Source organism: Enhydra lutris, unplaced genomic scaffold, assembly GCF_002288905.1.
Source record: "Enhydra lutris kenyoni isolate GAN:26980312 unplaced genomic scaffold, ASM228890v2 scaffoldscaffold12, whole genome shotgun sequence".
Classification (NCBI taxonomy): domain Eukaryota; kingdom Metazoa; phylum Chordata; class Mammalia; order Carnivora; family Mustelidae; genus Enhydra; species Enhydra lutris.
The window spans coordinates 56,951,459-56,974,696 of record NW_019154096.1 but is presented as its reverse complement, the minus strand read 5'-3'; the positions used below and the strand labels follow the sequence as shown (position 1 = coordinate 56,974,696).

General features: G+C 40.4%; 1 protein-coding gene across 1 annotated transcript in view; it reads right to left on the bottom strand.

Annotated features, from left to right (window-relative positions):
• The window catches only part of LOC111145125 (sortilin related VPS10 domain containing receptor 3), a 584,701-nt gene that overhangs the window by 40,468 nt on the left and 520,995 nt on the right, over positions 1-23,238 (bottom strand). The window contains exons 15-16 of the mRNA XM_022499799.1: positions 11,880-11,997; positions 10,737-10,870 (exon numbers count right to left, since the gene is read on the bottom strand). Coding sequence (XP_022355507.1) covers positions 10,737-10,870; positions 11,880-11,997 — 252 coding nt within the window. The remainder of the gene's footprint in view (positions 1-10,736; positions 10,871-11,879; positions 11,998-23,238) is intronic.

Genomic DNA, 23,238 nt, shown 5'->3' with positions numbered 1-23,238 from the left:
GGCAAAGAGCAAATATTCAGACTTTGTGAATGGAGTTTTAGGTTTAGAAATAATCCTCAATCATTGGAAATCCAGTGCGCAGAAGACATAGTGTATTATCAAATGAAGATTCCAGGTTTAAAAAAGGTATGGATGTATAGCCTATAGCAGGTACACTGGCTGAAGTTGGGTATCAGGGATGCTAGAAGCTTAAAAGAATCTGCTGGATCACAGTGGAATTACTGACAGAAGTAGGTGATAATGACAACCAAGAAGATGATTTTAAAGGTCAAGATCATTTCTGGGTAAGAGTCCACAGGTGTTATTCCAAAATTAATTTCACAGATTTTAACTTTTCCTACAAATTCTTCCTCAAACAAATATATACATTTGCATTCCTGTAAAACAAACAGCCATTCAAACTGTCTCAAATACATATAACACAGCTCCTGTTTCCCTATAAGAACACCACAAAATCGTGGTTCTTTTCTGTGTTTTCACAAAAGCCTCACTATAATAAAAAAGAAAGTCAGGTATGATTCCCCCTTCTTCCCTCCCATTTCAAAATGAAGAAGTAATATACCAGTGTAGAGAGGAGGGCCCCCATCTGAAATGCGAATGGTGTTTCCTTACTTCTTGGGAGTTTCATAAGGCTCCCAGATGCATAAATGTCAGAGTAGAAAAAAAGTAATAAAGTAAGTATTATTGCTCTTGAAACCAACCAGAGGTCAGTGAGGGTGGCTTCACTTGGCAGGAGAATTCATGCTTCTAAGTTAAGCATCCAAGGGTTTCCTGAAACCCACAGGCCAGGCAGAACAGCCTGGATTTGAATATTGATCCACTGAGTGTTAATGAAACATAAAACAGCAAGGAAAATCACTCTCTCCAGACCTACCCCTCCTTTCTTTTTCTCCTCCACTGTTCTTTGAGCCAAGATTTAATTAAAGCCCAATGAAAATGGAGGCAAATTTTGGTCTATGTGTGTGACTAGGGTAGGAATGGAAAGGAGATAGGAATACAAGTTCAAGTCCATGTTTATTTATTACTCAATATGTGCACTGTCCTGGGAAAGAAGTGCAATAGTCCTTGCCCTCAAGGACTTCGAGTCTTTGGGGAGAGGGATACAACATGCCTCAAATCCAACCAAAGGAGAACATGGTAATACAGTATGAAGTGGTACCAACAGGAAGCACCAACTAACTGATGAGATTATATAAAATGTCCTCCCAGCATCACCACATTCTACCTCCTCACCATCTTCCTCCACACCAGATGCCTACCTGAACAATCCAGGCCAACTTTGCAACCCTCTTTGTCTCTGCATGTGTTAGTCTCTGGCCTTGAAGCACTCTACTTTGTCTGTGTCTGGTAGTTTGCTAAGTATCCTTCTTCAATATCTAGGTCAGATGAGGCCTTCCCTGATTTCCCAGACAAAATCTTTGTGACCATAGCATGTTGGAAACATTGAATCTACAGAGACCTCTGTTCATTTTGTTTGCCCATGTAAGAGTTCAGAACAGTACTTAGGATGTTGAGGTGCTAAATATTTACTGAGTGAATGAATACTCCAATTATGCTTAAAAGTAATCACACTAATTATGCCTCTGCATTTGGGTCTATCTCTGCAGGCAGATGTGAGCCCATAGTTGACCTTCCAGTGTGGACCACAGAAAGCATCCCAAGTTTGCTACAGAGGCCTGGGCTAGATAGGTAGCACGTAAGACCATTAATCTCAAGACTGTATCTCAAGATATGGCATGTTTATATGAAACTGGAAGAAAAGGAGAAAGGGAGATGTCTGTCAAGCAAATATTTTGCCATGCCTCCTGATCAATGATTAGAGATCTCCCAACTGGCAAGTTCACTGGGGACTTTGTAGCAGCTTGTAACTGCTCATGAGAATGGACTTAAAAGTTCAGGAATTTTGCAAGCTCATTAATGGTTGTTAAACACAGCCAGTATCAAAACTTAAGTTACTTCACTCTGACCCTCTCCCCTCTCATGCTGTTTCTCGCTCTCTCTCTCTCTCTCTCTCTCTCAAATAAGTAAATAAATAAAATATTTTTTAGAAATGGTGGCGGAGGGGTGCGCCTGGGTGACTCAGTTGTTTAAGTGTGTGCCAAAGGCTCAGGTCATGATCCTGGAGTCCTAGAACCACGTCCCATACGGGGCTCCCGGCTCAGCAGTGAGCCTGCTTCTCCCTCTGACCCTCTCCCCTCTCATGCTGTTTCTCACTCTCTCTCTCTCAAATAATAACTAAAATCTTAAAAAAAAAACAACTTAAAAGTTATTTCAAATTTTAAATAAATTATATTTGAAAGGTAACGAACACACAGATGCCTCATGATTTTGCTACATTTATTATTATAAAAATATTGTTATATATAAAACATTATGTATTATTATTTTACCTATGCTCCTGAGGTTATTTCCATTTATGTGTCTGTGTGGTAGAAATACTATATAATGTGCTACTGGACATCTCTGTATTCACTAATGTTACATTGGTATCTCAAAATCAGCCACATTTGGGGATACTTATAACAATCAGCAAATGCTACTAATGAAGGCTTATTTATTTATTTGTTCTAAGAGAGCCAGTAGTTAAATATTTACCAGCACAGCACTGAATATCTGATTTCTAAACATTGCTTATCTGTAGACATGTTTGGGCTGTGGTGTATCTGCATTGCTTCTAGAAAATTCCCCAGTTGCTCTATGAGCTAAATCTATTGAATGTTCTGCTAACCCTAAGAAATATTAGTAACCTTTGAAGGAAGGGTGCCCTCCTAAACAGCTTTGGGAAGAAGAGAAATGTCTTAATGCTCCTTCCTAAATGTAACCATGTTAAGCAGTTCTGTTCAGCTCTGCTACCTGTTAGGGATGCAGTAATTTAAAAAGGTGCATCAGGCATGCTGTTTAGCCCTAAAGAGAAAAAGCACCTCATTAATATTTAATAACATTAACAGAAACATCACTGGCTGCCCCTAAGCTGTGGACTTCTTCATTAACTTCTGCTAAATGTATATTAAAATCTCATACTGCCCAACCTACCCCCCAGCTCTGGAGTTTGCATGATTTCAACAAATAAGCAGTTCCAGCTGCTGCTCCAACTTCCTGGGGAAAAGGTGTTTTTCTGTTGAATTGTGACATTTGGAAAGAATGTGCCAGAAAGTCTGATTTGCCTCAGGGAAGTATGCTGCCACAGCTTCTGCAAACCCATAAGCAGTTTCCTTCCAGAAATAAGTCGCCTCTGCATCTTTCTTCACTATAAAAGGGTTTAGAACTTCTAAAAGTTTAGGGGGAAACGTGTCCATTTCTAGGAGATGTATGTCCTTCAAATCCCGTTCAGGGAAAAGCCTTAGACAGTCTAAAGAAGGAACAGAAAACTTCAGAAATCACAAAGCTTCTGCATATCAGAACTGGAAGCCACGCTGGTATTCCTTGGGCCCGATCCTCTTAGTTGGTAGGTTGGAAGGGAGAAGCAAAAGAGAAGTGATATGCTCAAGATTGTACACAGCTGACAATGGCACATGAAGGTGATAATGGAGACTCCCGACCCTTGAAAAAACATTTGTACACACTCATGGATCACCCACTAATTAAGGGAGGACATGGTCCCTGGGAAAGACATTGAGACTCTTTGAGCCCGCCCAGAAGTCATGGTCTCTGCTGGCCCACCTTCTGGAGCTGTCCTACTCTCAGACCACGCACAGCCCTATCACTGCTTCACTGACCCCCAGTTCCTCCGTTCTCCCATTTGGCAGTTGAGATTCCAGGAATAGTCGTCCACAGGTGTTTCTGTCTCATTTTGGGAGACAGGATGGCCTGCTGGTTTGGGATCGGGCAGAGAGAAGTTTTTGGCAGGTGCAGAGTGAACACTCAACAAACTGGAGCGACCCCAACAAAAACATCAGCACAAACAATGGAATAATAATGAACACCATCAGCATTTCACTAGGGCATAAGCCTAATACAGGCATAGAGAAAGATGATTACATCCGAACTATTTCAGAAACTGTTTGAATAACCCAACAAACACCCCTCAGATGTTTCTCCTTATCAAACCCCATGCTGGACATCTTCCCCTCCATCTACTCATCAACAACTCAACCCTCAACTCATTCCTCTACTCAACAGTCTTATACATCTGCTTTTTCTGAGGTGCTGCCCTTATTCCTTATACTTGACAGCAAGCCTACACATCACCTGCTACAGGAAGGCTTCCATCATTACTCCAGTCTTCAACACTCTTTGCTTGCATCATTTCTGGCATTTACAGGTAGGACCAGTGCTCTCTGAAAGAACCATCTCTTCTACATTTATGCTATCCAGTATGGTAGCCACTAGCCACATGTGAGTACTAAATACCAAATGTGGTTAGTGCAACTGAAGAATGGAATGTTTAATTTTATTTCATTTTAATGCAAATAACCACATGAGACTGGTGACTACTACATTAGACAGGATTGGCTTGGATTGTAGAATTTAGTCCCTAGTTATATCATTATTTGCTGTTATGTTTTCTTTGAGTTCAAAATTCTGGTTCATCTTTGCCTTTTCCACAATGCTCATCTACAGAAAAAACATATAATTGTGCTCTATATGCAGAATACTTGCTGTTGGATGGTTTTCAGACACATCTGCATTTATGGACAATAGCATTCCCTTATCTCTTCCCCCTCTCTTCTGCATTACCACATGATAAACTCACTGTGTGGATCTGGAACCATACTGCCCATGGAAGGAAACACCAAGACTTAGGACTCTGGGGTCAGAATATTATGATTTTGAAGGAGTTACTTAACCTCTCTGTGTCTCCATGTCTTCATCTATAAAATGCCTACAATAACAGACTCTCCTTCCCGAAGCTGGTTGAGAAGATTAAGTAAGATAATCCATCTAAAGGACTTGGTGCATAGTAGGTATTGAGCAAAAGTTACTGCTGAGTGAGTGGTTGGATGAATAAGAAAAAAGAATGACTAGGCATAATTTCTGGTTCAACCTGGTTCTTGCTGAAGAAAGGTACTTGCCTCTCTCCGAAGGCAACTCCTTTCTAGGAGCCTCATATGACTTCAGAGCAGGACCCTTAAGCTCCTTTTTCTGACTACCCGCTAGTCCTTGACAAACTTAATTCTCAGCGTGGATTTATTCCTGGCCCTTCACCAGAGCCACAATGGAAGTGGCACTCTAGAATAAGCATGAAGCTGCTGAGCAGAAACATCACTATTCATGCAAAAGTCCTATTACTGACATGCACTCTGGGTGGAAGGGTGCATGTTATCCTACAAATAAAGGCTTCTGAGAATCTATAAAACCTTCCCTCTTCAAAAAAAGAAAGATATCCTCCCTTTCTGGATCCCAGGCTATATTCTTTAACTTTTCCACCAAAATCAAGACATTTAATCCATCCTTCTCATCCCCTCCTCCTACCTCCATCAATCTGATTAAAGTAGGTTACTCCCTCTCCCTGCTGTCTCTGACACCTAAAAGTTGCCTGAACCAATCAAAGGAACGTGACCTGATTTGGCTTAGGCAAACAAGTAGGTAGAATATGCGTCATAATTACTTACACTAACTGAGCTGGGCTTTTCAGATTCTTTAGCTAGTAATACTTTCTAGTAGGAAGGACCACTCAGAAGGACACAAGGCTATGAGATTGTTGCTAGGCACCGATTTCCAGCAAGGACACTGGAGACAAACAAACTATATTTGATGGAAAAACTGTATTATTAAATCAATACCTATGCTTATTGACGTTCACTTAAAAACAAAACAATCTTAAATATTCAGTTCTATTGTCTATAAAAACCACTATAGAAAGACAACAGAAATTTCAGAAATGAAACTGTCTCTTCCATACTCTAAAGTAGTGCAAAAATACTCTTTAGGTCACATGATTATTTTTTGCTCTTACTCTCAGATTCTGACCACTAACCCAGCCTCAAGTCTTCTATGCTTGTTTATCCTACCTCCAACTCAAGTGGTTCTTTTTTGTTATTATTATTCAAGTAAAACTAACACAGTGTTCTATTAGTTTCAGTTATACAATATAATGATTCAATTCTATATACTTCTCAGGGCTCAACAAGATAAGTGTACTCTTAATCCCCATCATCTATTTCACTCATCCCCCCACCAACCTCCCCTCTGGCAATCACCAGTTTTTTCTCTATTTTTAAGAGTCCTGTTGCGCCTTTTTTTTTCTTGTTTGTTCATTGTTTTGTTTCTTAGAGTCCACATATCAGTGAAATCACATGGTATCTATCTTCTTCTGACTGACTTATTTCACTTAGCATTATACTTTCTAGGTCCATCCATGTTGTTGTAACTGGCAAGATTTTATTCTTTTTTATGGCTGAGTAGTAGTCTGTTATAAATATAGATATCCTTTATCTATCTATATAGACAGATATATATAGGTCTAGATATATCCCATATATATCCCCTATCTTCTCTATCCATTCAGCTATTGATGGCCATATCTCAGCTGCTTCTATAATTTGGCTATTGTAAATAATGCTGTAATAAACATAGGGGTGTGTGTGTATATATATATATATATTTTTCAATTAGTGTTTCTATCTATTTTCTTCAGGTATATATCCAGTAGTGAAATTATTGGATCATATAGTAATTCTATTTTTTTTAAAACTTTATTTATTTGACAGACGGAGATCACAGGCAGGCAGAGTGGCAGGCAGAGAGAGAGGGGGAAGCAGGCTCCCCGCTGAGCAGAGAGCCTGATGCGGGCCTCGATCCCAGGACTCTGGGGCCATGACCTGAGCCAAGGGCAGAGGCTTTAACCCACTGAGCCACCCAGGTACCCCGGTAATTCTATTTTTTAAAATTTTTTAGGAACCTCCATATTTTCTTCTACATTCATGAGATACAACTGACAGTAGAAAGGCTACCTATCACATAATACTTCAAATACCACCTCCCCTCAAAATTCTATAAAGTCTTCTTGAACACCATATGCCTATTAGAATTTCAATACCAATGGTCAAAACTACTTTATCTGAAATTGTGTTAAAGTTAACAGGATATTCCAGATTAACCTGTATCAATAGCAGTTAACCTAAGTCATTTGAGGATGAATTTTAACTTTAGAATAACTAAACTTTGGGAACTGTTTCCTCTGAAACATAGGTGACTCTAATAACAAAGACTTGTTTGATTTCTTAAGAAATAGTATGATATATGAGAAAGAACATAGGATTTAGCTAGACTTGCATTCAAACTCCAGATTTCTCTGTTAGGCGATCTTAGCCAAGTAACTTTCATTCCAGATGCTCCTTTTCTTCTCATTAAAATGCCATAGTAACAATGTTGATATTACAGAGTGTTGGGTCCAGTTGGTACCTCTACCAATACAAGTGTGAGAACCAAAGAGTACCTTGCAAAGCCTTTTTATTTTTTCCTGCTTTACTCACAGATGCATTCTTTTTTTAAAAAAAGATTTTATTTATTTGACACAGAGAGAGAGAGAGAGAGAGAGAGCGCACAAGCAGGGGGAGCAACAGAGGGAGAGGGAGAAGCAGACTCCCTGCTGAGCAAGGAACCCAAGGTGGGGCTTGATCCCAGGACCCTGGGATCATGACCTGAGCTGAAGGCAGATGCTTAACCAAGTGAGCCACCAGGCACTCCTCACAGATGCATTCTGATAGCAGTTCCCAAGGAAGGGCTCAGAAATATTTTAAGCAATGCTGCCAATAATGAGTGAATAGATGACACCCAAAGGTACTACTTTGTAGATAGAACTCATTTGGATCTATAAGCTCTGGTTTACTTGGTAAAAATACCATGGGGACCACTTAACTCTGGGGTACAAGATTAACTACAGCAGCAACAACAGCTACCATATGGATGCTTACACCACTAGGAGGGACCCCTTACCTACATTAATGATGTAGATTAATTCACTGACTCCTCCCTAGCAACCAGTGAGATCCCTAGCAACCAGTAGGATACATGATCTGTATTTGTACTTTACAGCCAAGAAGGCGAAATCATAGAGATTAAGAAAATTTCCCAAGGTCAAAAACTGTGAATATCAGAGCTGGGATTTTTTTTTTTTTTCCTAGTAAATGTTAATGGAATTCCTGGAAAAAAAATATGTTACAATTCTTCTTTCTCCATTCTGGGGTTTCCCAACAGCAGGTGAGGATCTATTACAGCTCAGAGAGACACAGGAGAAAACGTAGCATGGCATGTGGAGACAGTGTGCCTCCAGGAGGCACAGGGACAGAAGGGACACAAGGAAGACTGAAACTCATATTCTGAATATTCAAGCTGACGTCCATGTGTCAGGCAGCATAATTATCAGGGACCTACTGTGTATATTGCTATGACAATTTTGCTGGATTGTGGTTAATAATTGAAAAGTAGTCTTCCCAAATGTGAAAACATCCTCTGTCTCCAAAGTGTCAGAAGTGTCACAGATAGGACGCTGACATTCAAATTAAATTCCATTTAGTGTATCCCATTGGAATGATTCTCAATGAGGTCAAGCTTTCCAAGGCATGAGTTCAGGGATGAAGAGCAGCTAGGGAGCAGCCACAGTCTTCTAGCTGGCTTGCAGTGACCAGTTATGGTCCTGGTAGAAAGTGGGGAACCAAAGATGGCTTCCAGCACAAAGTAAGCTTCAGAAACAAGCTGGACGAGGTTGCTGGGTAGGAGTAGCTGTTCTGCACCCATCTGGATTTACTTCTGCCCTTCAACACCAGAAAAGCCCAAATGCAACTCTGTCACTGCCCTGCTGTGTTTATATGCTGATGTCCAAGCCCTTAGCTTTGTCTTTTAACCTGGAACTGGTTATGGAAATATGCAGATTGAATTTCAACTTCTGACTGTGATGTAGAGGAGGAATTCACCCAGCTGGGATCAGAATGGGATCACCAAGGGGATCACCCATGCCCAGACTTGGGACATTTGCTGACTCTCCTAAAAGGAACAACATTTAGGAACATGGTGCAACTATTTAATCTACTATGGGTGAGGCTAGAGTCCCCACCCTCATGGCACTTGCATTCTGTCAGGGGAAGACAGGTGATAATAAAGCAATCAGGAAACATGATCACTCCACATGATGATTAACACTGAGACCATGAAATCGGGTGAGGTGTCAGAGTGACAGGGTGTAGGTGAGATCAGGTGTCTCAGAAAGCATTTCTGAAAATGGTGAGTGCTGAGAAGTGTGGAAGCCTGATGATTCACAGACCTGTACCCCTGGGCCAAATAATACATTATATGTTAATAAAAATAATTTATAAATTAAAAAAAAAAGAAAGCATTTCTGAAGCTGATATTTTTGTCGAGATCTCAGCTATCCAGAGGCACCAGTCTTGCTGAGATCTGGAAGAAATCCTTATAGTTGCTGTCGTCTCTGCTAGGAATGAGCCTGGATTAATTAAGATACAGAAAGAAGATGGTAATGTGGCTGCAAAATGGTGAATGAGGGGAGAATGGTAAGAAATTAAGGCACAATGATAGCAGGCCACATCAGCTAGAGTGGAGCAAGGCAAGGAAGGAAGATGGCATGATATGTAAAGCAAGAGTGGAAGCCACTGGAATGTTTTAAGTGTAGGAGTGATAATACCTGATTTGGGTTTTTACAGTCTAATTTTGGTTGCTGTGAGGAGGACAGGTTTTAGGGCAATGAGGGTGGAAACAGAGAGACCACAGACAGTTGCAGTGTCCAGGTTGCGGCAGATATGGCCAGAGGAGCTTTGGGTTAAAATATGTTCTGGGGGGATGCCTTGCGGGGGAGGGGTCTCAGTCAGTTAAGTGTCTGACTCTTGGTTTTGGTTCAGGTCATGATCTCAGGATTGTGGGGTCAAGCCCCACTTTGGGCTCCACGCTCAGCAGGGTGCCTACTGGAGATTCTCTCTCCTTTTCCATGTCCCTTCTACCCCTTCTCCCTGCCCACACCCTCTCTCACAAGTAAATAAATAAATATGAATGAATGAATGAATGAATGAATGAATGAATGTTTTCTGGACATAAAGACTCAAAAGGACTTGCAGATGGCCTAAACCTGAGGGTGAGGGAAAAATCAAGCTGTCCTGGGATCTTGACTTTAGCAACTGCGTGTTTTATAGAGTTTGGAAAACCGGTCCAAACAAGAGCTGAAAAACTGCTCCCAATAGTAAAGGTTCAGGAAGATCTCCGCCTGGGCCACACCGAGTCTGAAATCTCTACTAGCAAATTCCAGGGGACATGGTGGCTGAGTACGAACATGGACACACATGTCTCCATCCTAGAGCTCAGTGAAGTCAGAGCTGGAGGTAAATTTGGAAATTTGTGAATCTTTGGTTAGTACGTGAGATTTAGTTGTTCTTTGTGGTTGTCATTAGAGGGGAAAATGATGAAAAGAGAGAGAGTTCCCGTGGAAAAATCACTGTTTGAGCTAATGTGTCTGAAGGTAGCTGTCTGCGGCAGCCCTCAGAACTCTGTCAGTGGCCCACCCAACCTCTCTGGTACTTTCCCACAGCTGCTAACTGAAAATGAGAAGGATCCCTTGGACATGCTGCTCTTATAGTACAGTGAGCTTCCCTGTGAAAATGTCTCCTCCTGTCCTCCTTCCAGGGATGTGGACTTCCTATCTGACCCAGGAACTGGAGCCATCAGACCCACAGGCCAGCAAACACACCTTTCACCTTTGGGTCATGACTTTCTCCCAAACCTCCATCTTCATCTCCATCCCCCAACAAGTTAATGTCTGGCTGAAACTGACGAGATGCCAAGAGACTCACCATTCAAAGTCCCAGTCGGCACAGACACAGGGTTCTGAGACCACCGTCCCTGAGGAATCTCGGCCCAGGGCACACTGAGCTCCTGGCTTGCGTTTCTTGAATATTTTCCTTTCTCCCATGACACAGGGCTCCCCCTTGGAAAGAAAGTCCATAGTGAGAGAGGCAGAAAAACACAAAGGAGATGAAATAAACCAGCTTCTCTATAAGAAACATTAGTCTTTTCATTCTTTTTTAGTTACACTGTGTAGCAATCTCTTTCCCAGTAACCACTTAGGAGTCTCAAGGGAAAAAGGGCCAGTCTTCTACTACCACACAAGAGGAAGATCATGGAGCTGTCCCATCACTACCCTTCACCCGACCTAGCCAATGATGTCTACTTCCTCTTGTTTCTTTTCCACCTTCAGAGAGAATGCAAAGGCTCTAAGCCATCCTCACAGATCTCCAAATTACCTAAATGACCTCAGCATAAATTCTAGTGGAAAAGAACCTACTTCCGGCATAGTTTTCACACCATCTTCAGAGTAAAACTGAAGCTGGTCCCAAAAGTTCCCTCTCTCTCATAAACAACCATGCCCAAGTCCTTATTCCCAAGCAAGTGCAAAAAGAGGAGAAGCTGGTACAAATTACATGAACCCAATTGTTCTGAGAATGTAGAATTTTGCTTATGTTGCATAGCTACAAATATCTACTACTCCTAGAGCTACTCACTTCCATCCCTCACCCTTTCTCTGTGGTCTTGTTTCCAGTGCTTCAGGGACTCTTACGGAGGCTGGCCTAACAGATGTTCTCACCGTTCCCACTGAAAGGTGAGATGGTGAAACTACTAGAAGGTCTCCCAGCTGTCCGGGCTTATTTCTCCACAGATAGAGCTAAAGCCCCAGCTTATCATTGTCACCTCACTCCTAGGTGATTTGGTGACTGCAATGGGTAGATGGGGATCCAAGGGTGAAAAGGGGTCCTGAAATACCATCCGTCTATGCTGGACCTGGATGTGTGGACTCTAACCCTTCCCCCCAAATCTACTATTATCTTTGGATGGCTCGTTACTTTCCACCTCCAAATAGGAAGGCCCAGAAATGACCAAACAGGGCTTGTAGAAGCTCTTACCCCTAGAAGCCAGTGTGCCCCTGCCCTCTGGTGTACCTGATTGAGCAGGTGCCAGGTCTGATAGTCCTCCTTAGTGCACCGCCGGCTGAAGATAGATTTGTAGTCCACTTTCACCAACTGCCATTCAGAACGAAGGCTGAAGTGGCCAAAAACTCTTAAGTGTTTAGGGGAGGCATGGGAGAGAGCAGCAGAGAGAGCGTCCTAGTCAGTCACTAATGCACAAAGACTAGAGGGAGAGAGGATTGAATTGCAGTCTGGATTCAACAGGTTCTTCCAAAATGAGGTCTTTGAGGGTCACCGAGGACAAAGCACCGAGGACATTTTATAACTCTAGCCAAATGACATGGTATTCACAGTGGGTTTAAAACCAACCATTTGTTCAATTGCAAAAGTAATTATGTGCTTTATAGGAAGCACAGAAAAATATGAAGGAAAATACAGAAAGATATGAAGGAAAAAATTCACCCGATAGCTCAAAATTTTCTACCCAGATAGAACCATTGCACATAATTTGACATGTAGCCTTTTTTCTCCTTAATGCAAGCACAGATGTTTTATCTACTGATGTCTACTAACAGGGACTCAAGTTTTCTCATCTGCAAAGTAAATTGTACGTATGTACATTGGAGGGGGGTGAGTTAGCTAATCTCAAGCATGGCTGCCAGTTGCAAAATTCTGACTAGATCTAAGTGTGTTTTAGTTGAAATCCCCAATGCTTAATTCACATGAATATCACTCCTTCCCCCTTCCCTGAAAAATCACAGTAGCCTCGTGAAAGGAACTCATATTTATGTATAGTAAAGAAGCATACCATCTATGTGACTTAGATGATCAATACTGCCCTTTTCAAAGCCCAGAAGTTGATAGCCCTGTACATATGAATGATCAATTGTTCCTAGAAAAATAGAAAAAAAGACTGATCATCTATACTCCACTCGGGTGGCATGTCTTATAATTACGACACAAGACATCTATCATAGGGCTGTAAAGGGGAGACCAATCACTCTGGGAACCTAAACCAACAGAAGCCTTTCAAGGCATTGGACGGCTTCCATGTGAGCAAATCTTAATCATGCTCCCAGCCCTGGATTCTCTTCTCCCCACAGCCAGATGTTCCTACAGTGACACCTAAGAGACTAACTCTCCTCAAGGGACAGTCCCTGCTGCTATCTGAAGGATGAGCTCAGACACTTTGGGAGGGGAAAGAGTGGACTAAAACTGTGAAATGGACAAATAAATAGGATCGTTTAACTTACATTACACCTTGGGAAATTCCTTTAATGTTTTATCAGTTTAGAAGTTAAATACAATTTTTCAGAGTTTTGTCTAAAAGATTAAACAGACTTTGAGGTGAATAAGTCATGGGGATAAAAGGCACAGCATAGGAAATACAGTCGAGGATATTATAATCACGTAGTATGGTGACAGATGGTAGCACACCGTATGGGGACACTGAATCACTATGTTGTATACCTGAAAGTAGCGCAAACTGTGTGCCAACTATACTAAAAGAACAAAACCAAAAACATATGGTCTTTATAAGAATCTTAGCTCAGCACTGAGTAGCAGAAGCCATGGGGCTAGAGTATCGTGGGTTGTGTGGCCAATATTGTGTGAAGCAGAGTGAATGTAAGCACCACCCCCCCGGGTTCTCTCTGTTCTCTTTCATTCGTGCTGTATTCAGTGGTCTCCAAATCCAATACATCCATGCCAGGTCACCACTGAAGTACTTTCACCTTTTAGTCTCAATTCATTTCATGAAGATGACAGGAGTCAGTCCCTTTTAAATCTCTAACAAAGCAGTTATATCTTAAAAATTTCTACTTGTTTGAAGAGAGAGTTATATTGAAAGATCAACAGAAGAAACAAACAAGCAAACAAAAAACAGGGGGAGGAGACTTGGATGAATGTCTTCTTCTGTCTTTATCCAGCCCATCCTCCCACATTCAAATGCCACCTCCTCTAGTAAGTCTTCCCTGATTGGTGTACTCTGAGTAGAATATTAGTGATGCCAAGCCAAACACTTTCACCTACTCCAAATAGTTTAGTTAAATTTCATGGATCACAAAATACATCATGTCCAATTAATCCTGTTCCTTTCTATGAAAGGATTACTAGGCAGACAGAAGAAGGAAATATGAGGCAAATGATTTACCTAGATATCAGCAAGGCATCTGACAGGGTTTGCCATAATGGTCTTAAAGAAAAGATGAAAAAATATAAGCCAGGTGCCAGTAAAATTATGTGACTGAACGGTACCTAATTAAAGCATTACAATCAACCAGGAGGAAAGGCGTGAGTAGTCAGCTACAAGATTCTGCTGTCTGCTCTTTCCTGTTCGTCATTTTTATTAATGACTTGAAGACATGAAAATAATGGTCATCACTGGAAATCATATTTTCTGATGACACAAAGCTGAAAGAAACAGTCAATATGCTTCATGGCAGAATCAGGACACAGAAAGATCTTGACAGACTGAAGGGAGAGGCTGAATCGAATAACATGTGGAGTCACAGAGAGAGATGTCAGGTCCTCCCTCTGGCAACTACATAAGTATTGAATAAAGGAAACAATAATGCTTGATGCAACTCAGGTTAAATAACAACAACAACAAAAAAAATAATGATAATGTGGCAGCTTAAGAGTTTTCATACATAATGTGATTAATATAAGTAAATAATTCAGAGAAACCATAAATATTTAAGATGATCTTAGAATGCATTAATTACTACATTTTGTATATTACCAAGAATGAAACAGGCAATATCCAGGTTGATTTTACATTAACTAGATCCCAAAGAAAAATGGTAGTTAGTTTTGGATGTCACCATTCAATCTTCTGAAATCTTAAATAAAAATAGGCACTTATTGGCCCCTGTGTATTTATTATGGAGAAATTACATCTATTTTATCAGATTTTCAAAGGAGTTCATAGTTCCTTAAGCTTAAGGACCACTGAAAAAGAGAGTACTGGATTGCAGAGTGGCTCCCCCAAGGGACATGAGCATGTTCTATTCCCTGTAAACTGTGAATGTGACCTTATCTGGACCTTTGCAGACATAAGTAAGTTAAAGATCTTGAGATGAAATGAAGAAGGTGGGCCCTAAGGATAAGCATCCTTGTAAGTGATACAAAGAAGGTGACACACAGAGAGAAGGAGGCCATGCAAAGAAGAAGTGAAGACTGGAGTTCCGTGACCACAAGCCAAGGAACACCTGGAACCCCCAGAAGATGGACGATGCAGAGGACCTCTTCCCTTCCCACTAGAGGCAGTGCTGCCTTACTGCCACTTCGATCTTGGACTCTGGCCTCCAGAACTGGTAGAAAATTAATTTCTAGTTGTCTAGCTACCTAATTTGTGGTGATTTGTTACAGCAGCCACAGGAAGTTTGTACAGATGGTGATATGATTCAAGACCACTTTTCATCTACCTGGCTATGGAGTGGTGTGAAAACACTGGTCAGTTAACCAGGAGATGACACAAGAAGGGGCAGGGGAAGGAAGACCAACAAGGGGGCACCCTGGGGAGATCGCTTGAATATAAAAAACTAACAAAATGGAAAAGTGCAAACATTTACAAAATGTGAGAGAGCTTTCAAATGGACAAACTTGCCCACAGAGGAAAGGAATGCTCAAGACTGAATAAACACAGAACCTCAAATTCAGGCATATCCATTTCCCAGGCCTGCTACTGAGCAGAATACAAGTGTCCTTCAGGGGCCCAGCCTCACTGACCCAGACCCTCTACGGATGTCCATGATGTTGGTCTTCCCAACTCTCTGGGTTATCTGTTTCTGCACTCAGAGAGCTCATTTCAGAACTGAGCACAAAAATGGGGCCCAGTTAGGACATGTGTAATCTAGTCTTTTCTCTCCTGCAGTCTTGCCAGGCACATCCTTTCATCTAGATTTCTTTGGCTTCTATCCCAGACGTCCTTGTTTCCCAGGCCTTTCCCCAAATTGTAAACTGATACGCTAATATTTTACTTGGGTGAGTGCTCATCTGCTCCTCCATGTGATCACTTTCACATGCCATTTAAATATCTAGTGTTAGGATTATGAGCTTTGCTCATTTTTGCATTGGACCCCAAGTATGATCAGGAAGTCCTGCTAAAACCCCTTGGCAACTTTCAGACATTAATGTACTCCCCATCTCTCCATCCATGATCAGTTCTGGGAAGAAAAATGTTCATCATGGGCGCTCTCCTATGGGGGACAGGCAACTGATACATGGTCTCTCTTTTGCATGTATCTGGCTTCCCTAATTCTTCCCAATACACATTCATTCAAAGCTCTTCTGATTAGAGCCCATGGAAGGAAATGACAGAAATGGAGCAAACTTAGCAGGAGATAAAAATAAGGACTAATTTAAATTCAAGCATTTCTTGTCCTTTTTCATAACTACTCTTAGAACAGATGTTAACATTCACAATAGGATTTGTCAAAGTGAGAACCCAGCAGAGAAACCAAGGTGACCATCACTATGTCTGTAATTTTGGGGTGATAAGCACCTACAAGGTGGATTAGGGATAGAGAAATCCCAGACTACTTCTGATTAATAATAAAAGAATTTCCCAAATAATAGTTTCTCGCCCATTGGAAATGTTTCTCTAAAGTTACAAAGCTCATCGCCAATAAAGTAGGCACAGCATACTCCTCTCATTCATGGTATGCTTTTGGGGAGTACTGTGGTTTATACATCAGTTTAATATGAAACCCAAGAGAGGCAGGGTGGAGGAACCAAAGACATGGAATATCTCTAAAAGGATAATGTAATTCCCAAATCAGGTGCTACTTCTTTCAGAAAGTTTTCTGTGACTGTTCCAGCAACAAGAGCTCTTTCCTCAGAAGCTCAAATAGTCCTACTATGTCTCTACCAGAGGTTCTCCACTGTCTGCATGGGAATCACCTAGAGGGCTTGTTAAATACAGATCATCTCATACACAGACTTGTATGTTTCGAGTGCCTGATTATTTGCCTTTCTGAAAACTCCCTGGGTGATGCCCATGCTGGTCCCAGGACCAACCTTAAGAAACACACCTCTAGAACACTTACCTAGAATTTAATTCTCCTATCTTTGGTCTAGTTTATGTCAACCAATTAGAAAGCTCCTTAAGGCTGGCAATGCTCCTTTACTTCTTTGTATGCCATATGGCCTTTCAATGGTAGATGCTTGATAAAGAATGGAATGTTTATTGAGGAACAAGGAATTTGAGAGTGTGGTTTCATTCTCAAGTCTTTGGCAAAAAAAGGTAATTTCCAGTATGCCCAAATCCACTATCTTCCATAGTTCCACTTCCTTGCAATTACCAAGATAAACTATTTTCAGCCTCTTCTATGGAAATGCATTCCTAGACCCCCGTCTTAACTTGAAGTGTATTTTCACTAATGTAACAAAATCCTATCATGTGAGATAATGTATGGGAAATCTTGAAAATTCCAATGGACAACAAATGTTCATTACCATCACCAACATATTGCTGGAACTCCCACACACTCATAACCAAGGCCCTACTCATCAAGAGCTTTTGATAGGTTTGGGCTCAATATCCTTTTTTCAAGGTATGTGTTAACCTCAAATGCAGGGCTTTGTGGGGTGTGTGTTTTTGTGTGTGTGTGTGTGTGTGTGTGCACGCACGCACGCATGTGTGATATTTGATACAGATCCTAGGAGAAAGTGGATACCTCCTACACAAATACAAATGACTCTCTGGAAACAGGTAGCCATCCCTTTAGTTCCCTTGAAGAAGTTGTTCCCAACCACAGAATAAAATTAATGAATTCTCTAAGCCATTTTCTCACTATATGGATTTTCAGGAAAAATCAATTAAAATTTATTACTTCTGGTTTTTTTTTTTCTTTTTACCTTAACCACCTGGATTTTTCATGAGAGTTCTTGGCTCCACTTCAGATTCACTTTCTTGGGCTGTATAAACCTAAGAGACCACCTCCTTCTTTCTTTAAACTCCTCTGGCGACAGCTGTCTATACTACAAATGTGACTCTGGGTCAGACAGTGTCCTCCTATGCTCTTATGCTATTACTTGACTTCTAGCATATAGATGGTCATGGTGGCAAGATTATGAGGCAAAGAAATAGATGACATCTTTCCTTAGTTCTGGTCTGCCACTAAATTAGCTTGGCGACCTTGAGCAAATCACTTCATCTCTCAAGCCTTCAGCTTCCTTACGGAAGATGACTTTAATCAGTGACACATATACTCCAAGGGATGGGATGAAGAATCTAGGTGGAATGTTGTCCTATCAAGATAATTTCCAAGAAATTTGTTTTTCTCTATTCTTTCACTCCCTATGTCTAACTCCAGGTGTATAAGCCATCTATCTCCTGGTGACCCCATACATAAAGGATTTATCTACTAGAGTCATTCATCTTTGTCTCCGAAGGCACTTCTTCCATATAACAGATGCTCATTAAATAGTTCTGGGTTGATTAATGGATAAAATTAATCTATCAAAGTCATTCACTTCTTCCAAAATTGGGGTAACAGCTTTAACTGCCCCTATTTCTGGGCCAAAGAATATGGTTGAGCTGCGTGTCCTTTGGGGCTTAGAAAGACAAAAACATATTTCTCTCCTTCTCAAGAGAGAAACAGCAGTGATTTTTCTGTCTTTGTTATCCTGGACTGTGATAGGATTTCCACAAACAACTATGATTTTCTGGAGCCCTAATTAACATACTCTGTCTAATCCACAATCCAGACTTGAGTGAGATTTTTGGGGAGGTGAGTGATTAATCTAAGGGAGGGAAGTGGTTTACAAAAATTAAAAAAAAAAACTTCATTAGAATTCCATACACACCAAGGGTTAGCTACTCATTAATTAAATGATTTCAAAGGGGATCTTGGTATATAATTGCTATAATTTAGGTAAAAACAATGCCACACTAAATGTAATTAGAGGAGCAGGCCCTGTAAAGATGTTTTTGTCTTTATAGGAAAGCAATTCTAGGTCACCTGATTCTCTCCTGCGTAGTTCTTTCTCCCCACCTCCAATTATACCAACCTTCATACATAGTTGTGAAAGCCAGCACAAGTTTCTAAGAGAGAGTTGTTGATCACAGTCCTTCAGAGAGGAAAAGGACAAGGATGTATTACTAGAAAACCACTAGATAGGTGCAAAAGAAAGAACGAATGGTGCTTAGAGAATAAGATTTGTATTTTACCAAGGACTAATTTTTGAGAGAACATTTGATGGAACTCAACTGTGTTGCTCTCCACCTGCCCTTTCCTTTATTTTCCTCGGAGACTCGTGCACTTGCATTTCAAACTCTTCTAATCACCAACTTCCCCCACTTCTATCTGCCTGAAGAAAATCTTAAGAAAGAGAACAAGGCCAGTTCCTTCCTGACTTTCCTCTCCCTGTGGCTGACTCAACTGAGTTCTCAGTCATCAGGCTAGAAACCTAATTCAACACCTTGTTTTTGCCATGCTCTTCACTCCTTCATTCTCTGCCTGTCCCAAGGTCATTCTAAATGCTACCTCCTCTTAGAAGCATTCCTTAGATATTCCTTAGATATTGATCTGTCCTTCTAAATTTTGACTTCCTGTGTGAGCAGATGGTGACCTTCTCCTACAAAGGCAGAGGATTTTCCTCAGTTTCTCTAGCCCTCTGCTTCAGTGACCATGTTCTCTTTGTCTTCCTCTTCTCTAAATGTACTTCTAACCACCTCATCCTTTTCCCATCTCTGATTGCCGTAATTTAAGCCTTCTTTTTCTTAGTTCCTACACTTAACCTTGGCCATCCTTTCATTTTGGCAAGTTCAACCTCTATGCTAAAAACTCCCAAGGTACTTACTCTTGTCCTCGAACTCTCATAAGACCTAGTTATGAATATCATGCTAAGACCTTTGGATTTGATTCAAAAGCCACCTTGCAATAGCCTCCAAACACCTCTGCAGTATTGCCTCCTGCTACTCTCCAAAGCTACTTGTGCTCAAAGAAAATTCCATTTGTTCCCCCAAAAGTAGCAGGATTTCCTAGTGCCTGCTTTTCCTCCATTTGGGATGTTGTTCTCATACCTTATCTTGTCCAAATCCTACTCATTCTACAAGTCTCAAGTCAAATAATGGGCAGGGTGATGGGAAATAATGGGTTAGGGTGGAAGAAGGTGAAGAAGAGCTTTTCAAATTTAAATATTTCATAGTAGCCATTCTGATTTCCTCTTTAAAAAATAAAAGTAATCCTAAATAACCCAGGATTTTGTTTCCAAACATATGAGGTTTTTTCCCTTCATTTTCCTTATCATTTTGTTTTAAAATTGTTATTTAATTATAACATTTAGAGAGAACATAATCTCAATTATATCAGTTCTTTGGAATTAGTCCAGAATTTCCATGTGGCCCAGTGCGTGGTCAGTTAAAAAATTAAGTGTTTGCTTAAAAAATACATATTCTCTATTTTTTGAGTGGAGGGTCATATACAGGTCTTTTAAATAAAGCTTGCTAATAGTATTATTCATCAAAATAATACCAACTTTTGATTGCTTGGTCTATTGGTTTCCATGTGAAATTTTTAAAATATTTCCCTGTGAGATTACAAATCTTCCATTTCTCTTTGAGTTTTTTTACTTTTTTTTTTTTTTTTTGCATTATGTAATCACAACAGCATACAGGTTTTGAGATTGTTTTATCTTCTGGATGGATTATTCTTTTTAGTTTTAACTCAAATGCTAAATTAAAAAAAAGATTATATTTATTTATTTGTCAGAGAGGGAGAAAGAGAGAGAAAGAGAGAGAGAGAGTGTGTGTGTGTGTGTGTGTGTGTGTAAAGCCAGGGAAACAGGAGACTCCCTGCTGATCAAGAAGCACCATGCAGGACTTGATCCCAGAACCCTGAGATCATGATCTGTGCTGAAGACAGATGATTAACCGATTGAGCCACCCAGGTGCCTCTCAAATGCTAGCTTTTCTATTATGTTCTCCCTGATTTTCCCTCTTTCTGCAATCCTTTCCTTAGGAAGAAAAACAAATTATCTCTTTCCTCTGAATTCTGATAGCATTTTTTTCCTGTATTTTGCATATTAGCCTTAGTACTTCCAATAGGGATCAAAATACATATACTATATACATAAGTGTCTTATCCTCCTTGCTAGATTTTAAACTCTTGGAAGTTTGCAACTTACATACACCGTACATTCCACATTGTAAGTGCTTGTCATATATTTATTGTCTGAGAGCCAGTAGGATGAAGTAATCAAACACAAAGATATTGGCATCATAGAGAGCAAAATGTGAGTGCCAATCCCAAACCTAAAGACAGTTCCTTATGTGGATTAATTAGACTTCAGTTTCCTGAATGAGGATAATAACAGTACCTAACAGAGATCTGAGGTTTAAATATGTGGCATATATAGTGTTTTATATAAATGAAGATGTAAATAATTTTAACCAACTGTTAATAGCTTCATATAATAGTACCTAATTATGATAATTTACTTTATGTCCTTTGCTGAATACCTGAGAAGTTTGTGGGCAGATAGTATGCCAAATGCATTTATATCCCCATGATCTCTACAAGACTGTGAACAGTAGGTACCCTAGGAAAGGCAATCAAATAACAACAATAATAATTAGAAATACTAATAATAGTGGTAATTTATTGAACACTTATAATTTATTAACTACTTTGTATAGACTACCTTATTTCATTTATTATTCCCATTTTATAGAAAGGGTAACTAAGGCTCAAAGAAGTTAATTAACTTACCCAAAAAGAATTATACAGCAAGTAGGTGTCAAGGTCAATCCAACTTAGGCAGTTGCTACTAATATAATAACACAGTTTCAGCACTATACTTTTAGCAAGGCTCATGCACCATTTTAAGTGTTTCATGATTCATTAGAAATCATTTGACTGCACAGTTTGGCACTGAGATATGGGCATGGGGGTCCTCTTAGTACCAGCTCATTATAGTCTGCCTGCACAAAAGACAAAAACCCCATGAAATATATAAAACTGAAAGCACAGTTGGAGGAAGGAAGAAAAGAGAAATCTGCAGAGAAGATGTATCCAGAGAGCTTCAATTATGACCCAATTTGTCCCAAGATCTAAGCATCTACAATGTGGGCAATTATGTATTTGAACCTGAACTATGACCACCGTTATTGGTTCCATCTCTAGCTGGGAGTCTACAGGGCATGGAAAAGGACAAACAGAATTATAAAGTCTTAGTCATCCAAGGGTCCTTAGGGATGAACATCTGACCCAACCCCTTTATAAGTTGGCTGGGGAAAACAAAGTAGTAGCCTGCTCAAGAACACAAAGAACTAGGACCCAAGTCTCCAAAAACTCAACTCTTCCTCCCACACTGATTTCTTTTCATGGGAAACCTTTGCAGGATGCAGGCTGAGTCATGGTGTGCCATGTATAACAGTAGTGCTGTGAGTCATTACTTGGTGGAACTCAGAGTAGACTAGAGATTGTATTTGGGGCTATGGCAAAAAAGGAAGTCTTCAGCCAAGGCTCACCTTCTGCATTTTGCTGGCTTTTCCTTCAGGCTTCTGTGTCTAAAGGATGTTCTGGATTTTCCAAAGTCTAGCCTGCTAATCTAGAACTACAAATGTACGCCCCAGCTTCTTTTAAGAGAGAGGATTTTCTTTGATTTGTTAAGATATAGCATTTTCCTCTGTATATTTTATTGAGTCAAATGAATCATCAGAATGACAGGAGTCAATGATGTCCCTGGCTTCCAGGGAAGTAAGCCTGCTTCTCTCCAAAGACCGTTTAGCAGGTCTCAGTAAGATTGGGGAAGGTCAGAGACACTAGGGTGATGGAGTCTAAGTTGAGCTTCACAGGGTGCTGGTAAGCTGGAGGGCAGGCATAAGCCTTCAATTTATAAATGAGGGAGAACCCCCGTGGGTTTCAGGGAAGAAGAATTCTCCCACCAAACCAGGTACTACCTCCACACTGACGTAGATAAATGTGCCCCAAATCAAATCTTCTGCAATGACCTCGTCTGGCTACCTGCAATTTCCCCTATTGACACACTGGATTTATTTCTCATTCCTCTAAGTAAACAGTTAAACCTGCTTCGGATTCCGGTGAGTCACAAACCATGTTCTCTGCCACCTCCGTCCAGGACTCAGAATTAGCCATTGCTAGGAAACCGCAAATCCCAACTCAATCCTTTTACTCAGCCTTGACTCCTTTCGCTGGCTGGATGTCATTAATTTGAGAGCAAATTATTAGAAACCTGGAAAACAGTTCTGAAATGCCTGCAGATTTATGATGAAGTCATTTCACAAAAGGTCACAGGCAACCCTGCTATAATTAAATCTTTCATTAATTTTTAAAATACACAATAACTTACAAATGCATCATAAATTAACCAGACGACCTTGAAGAAATTATTTAGAGCACCGCTTCATCAGAAGCCACTA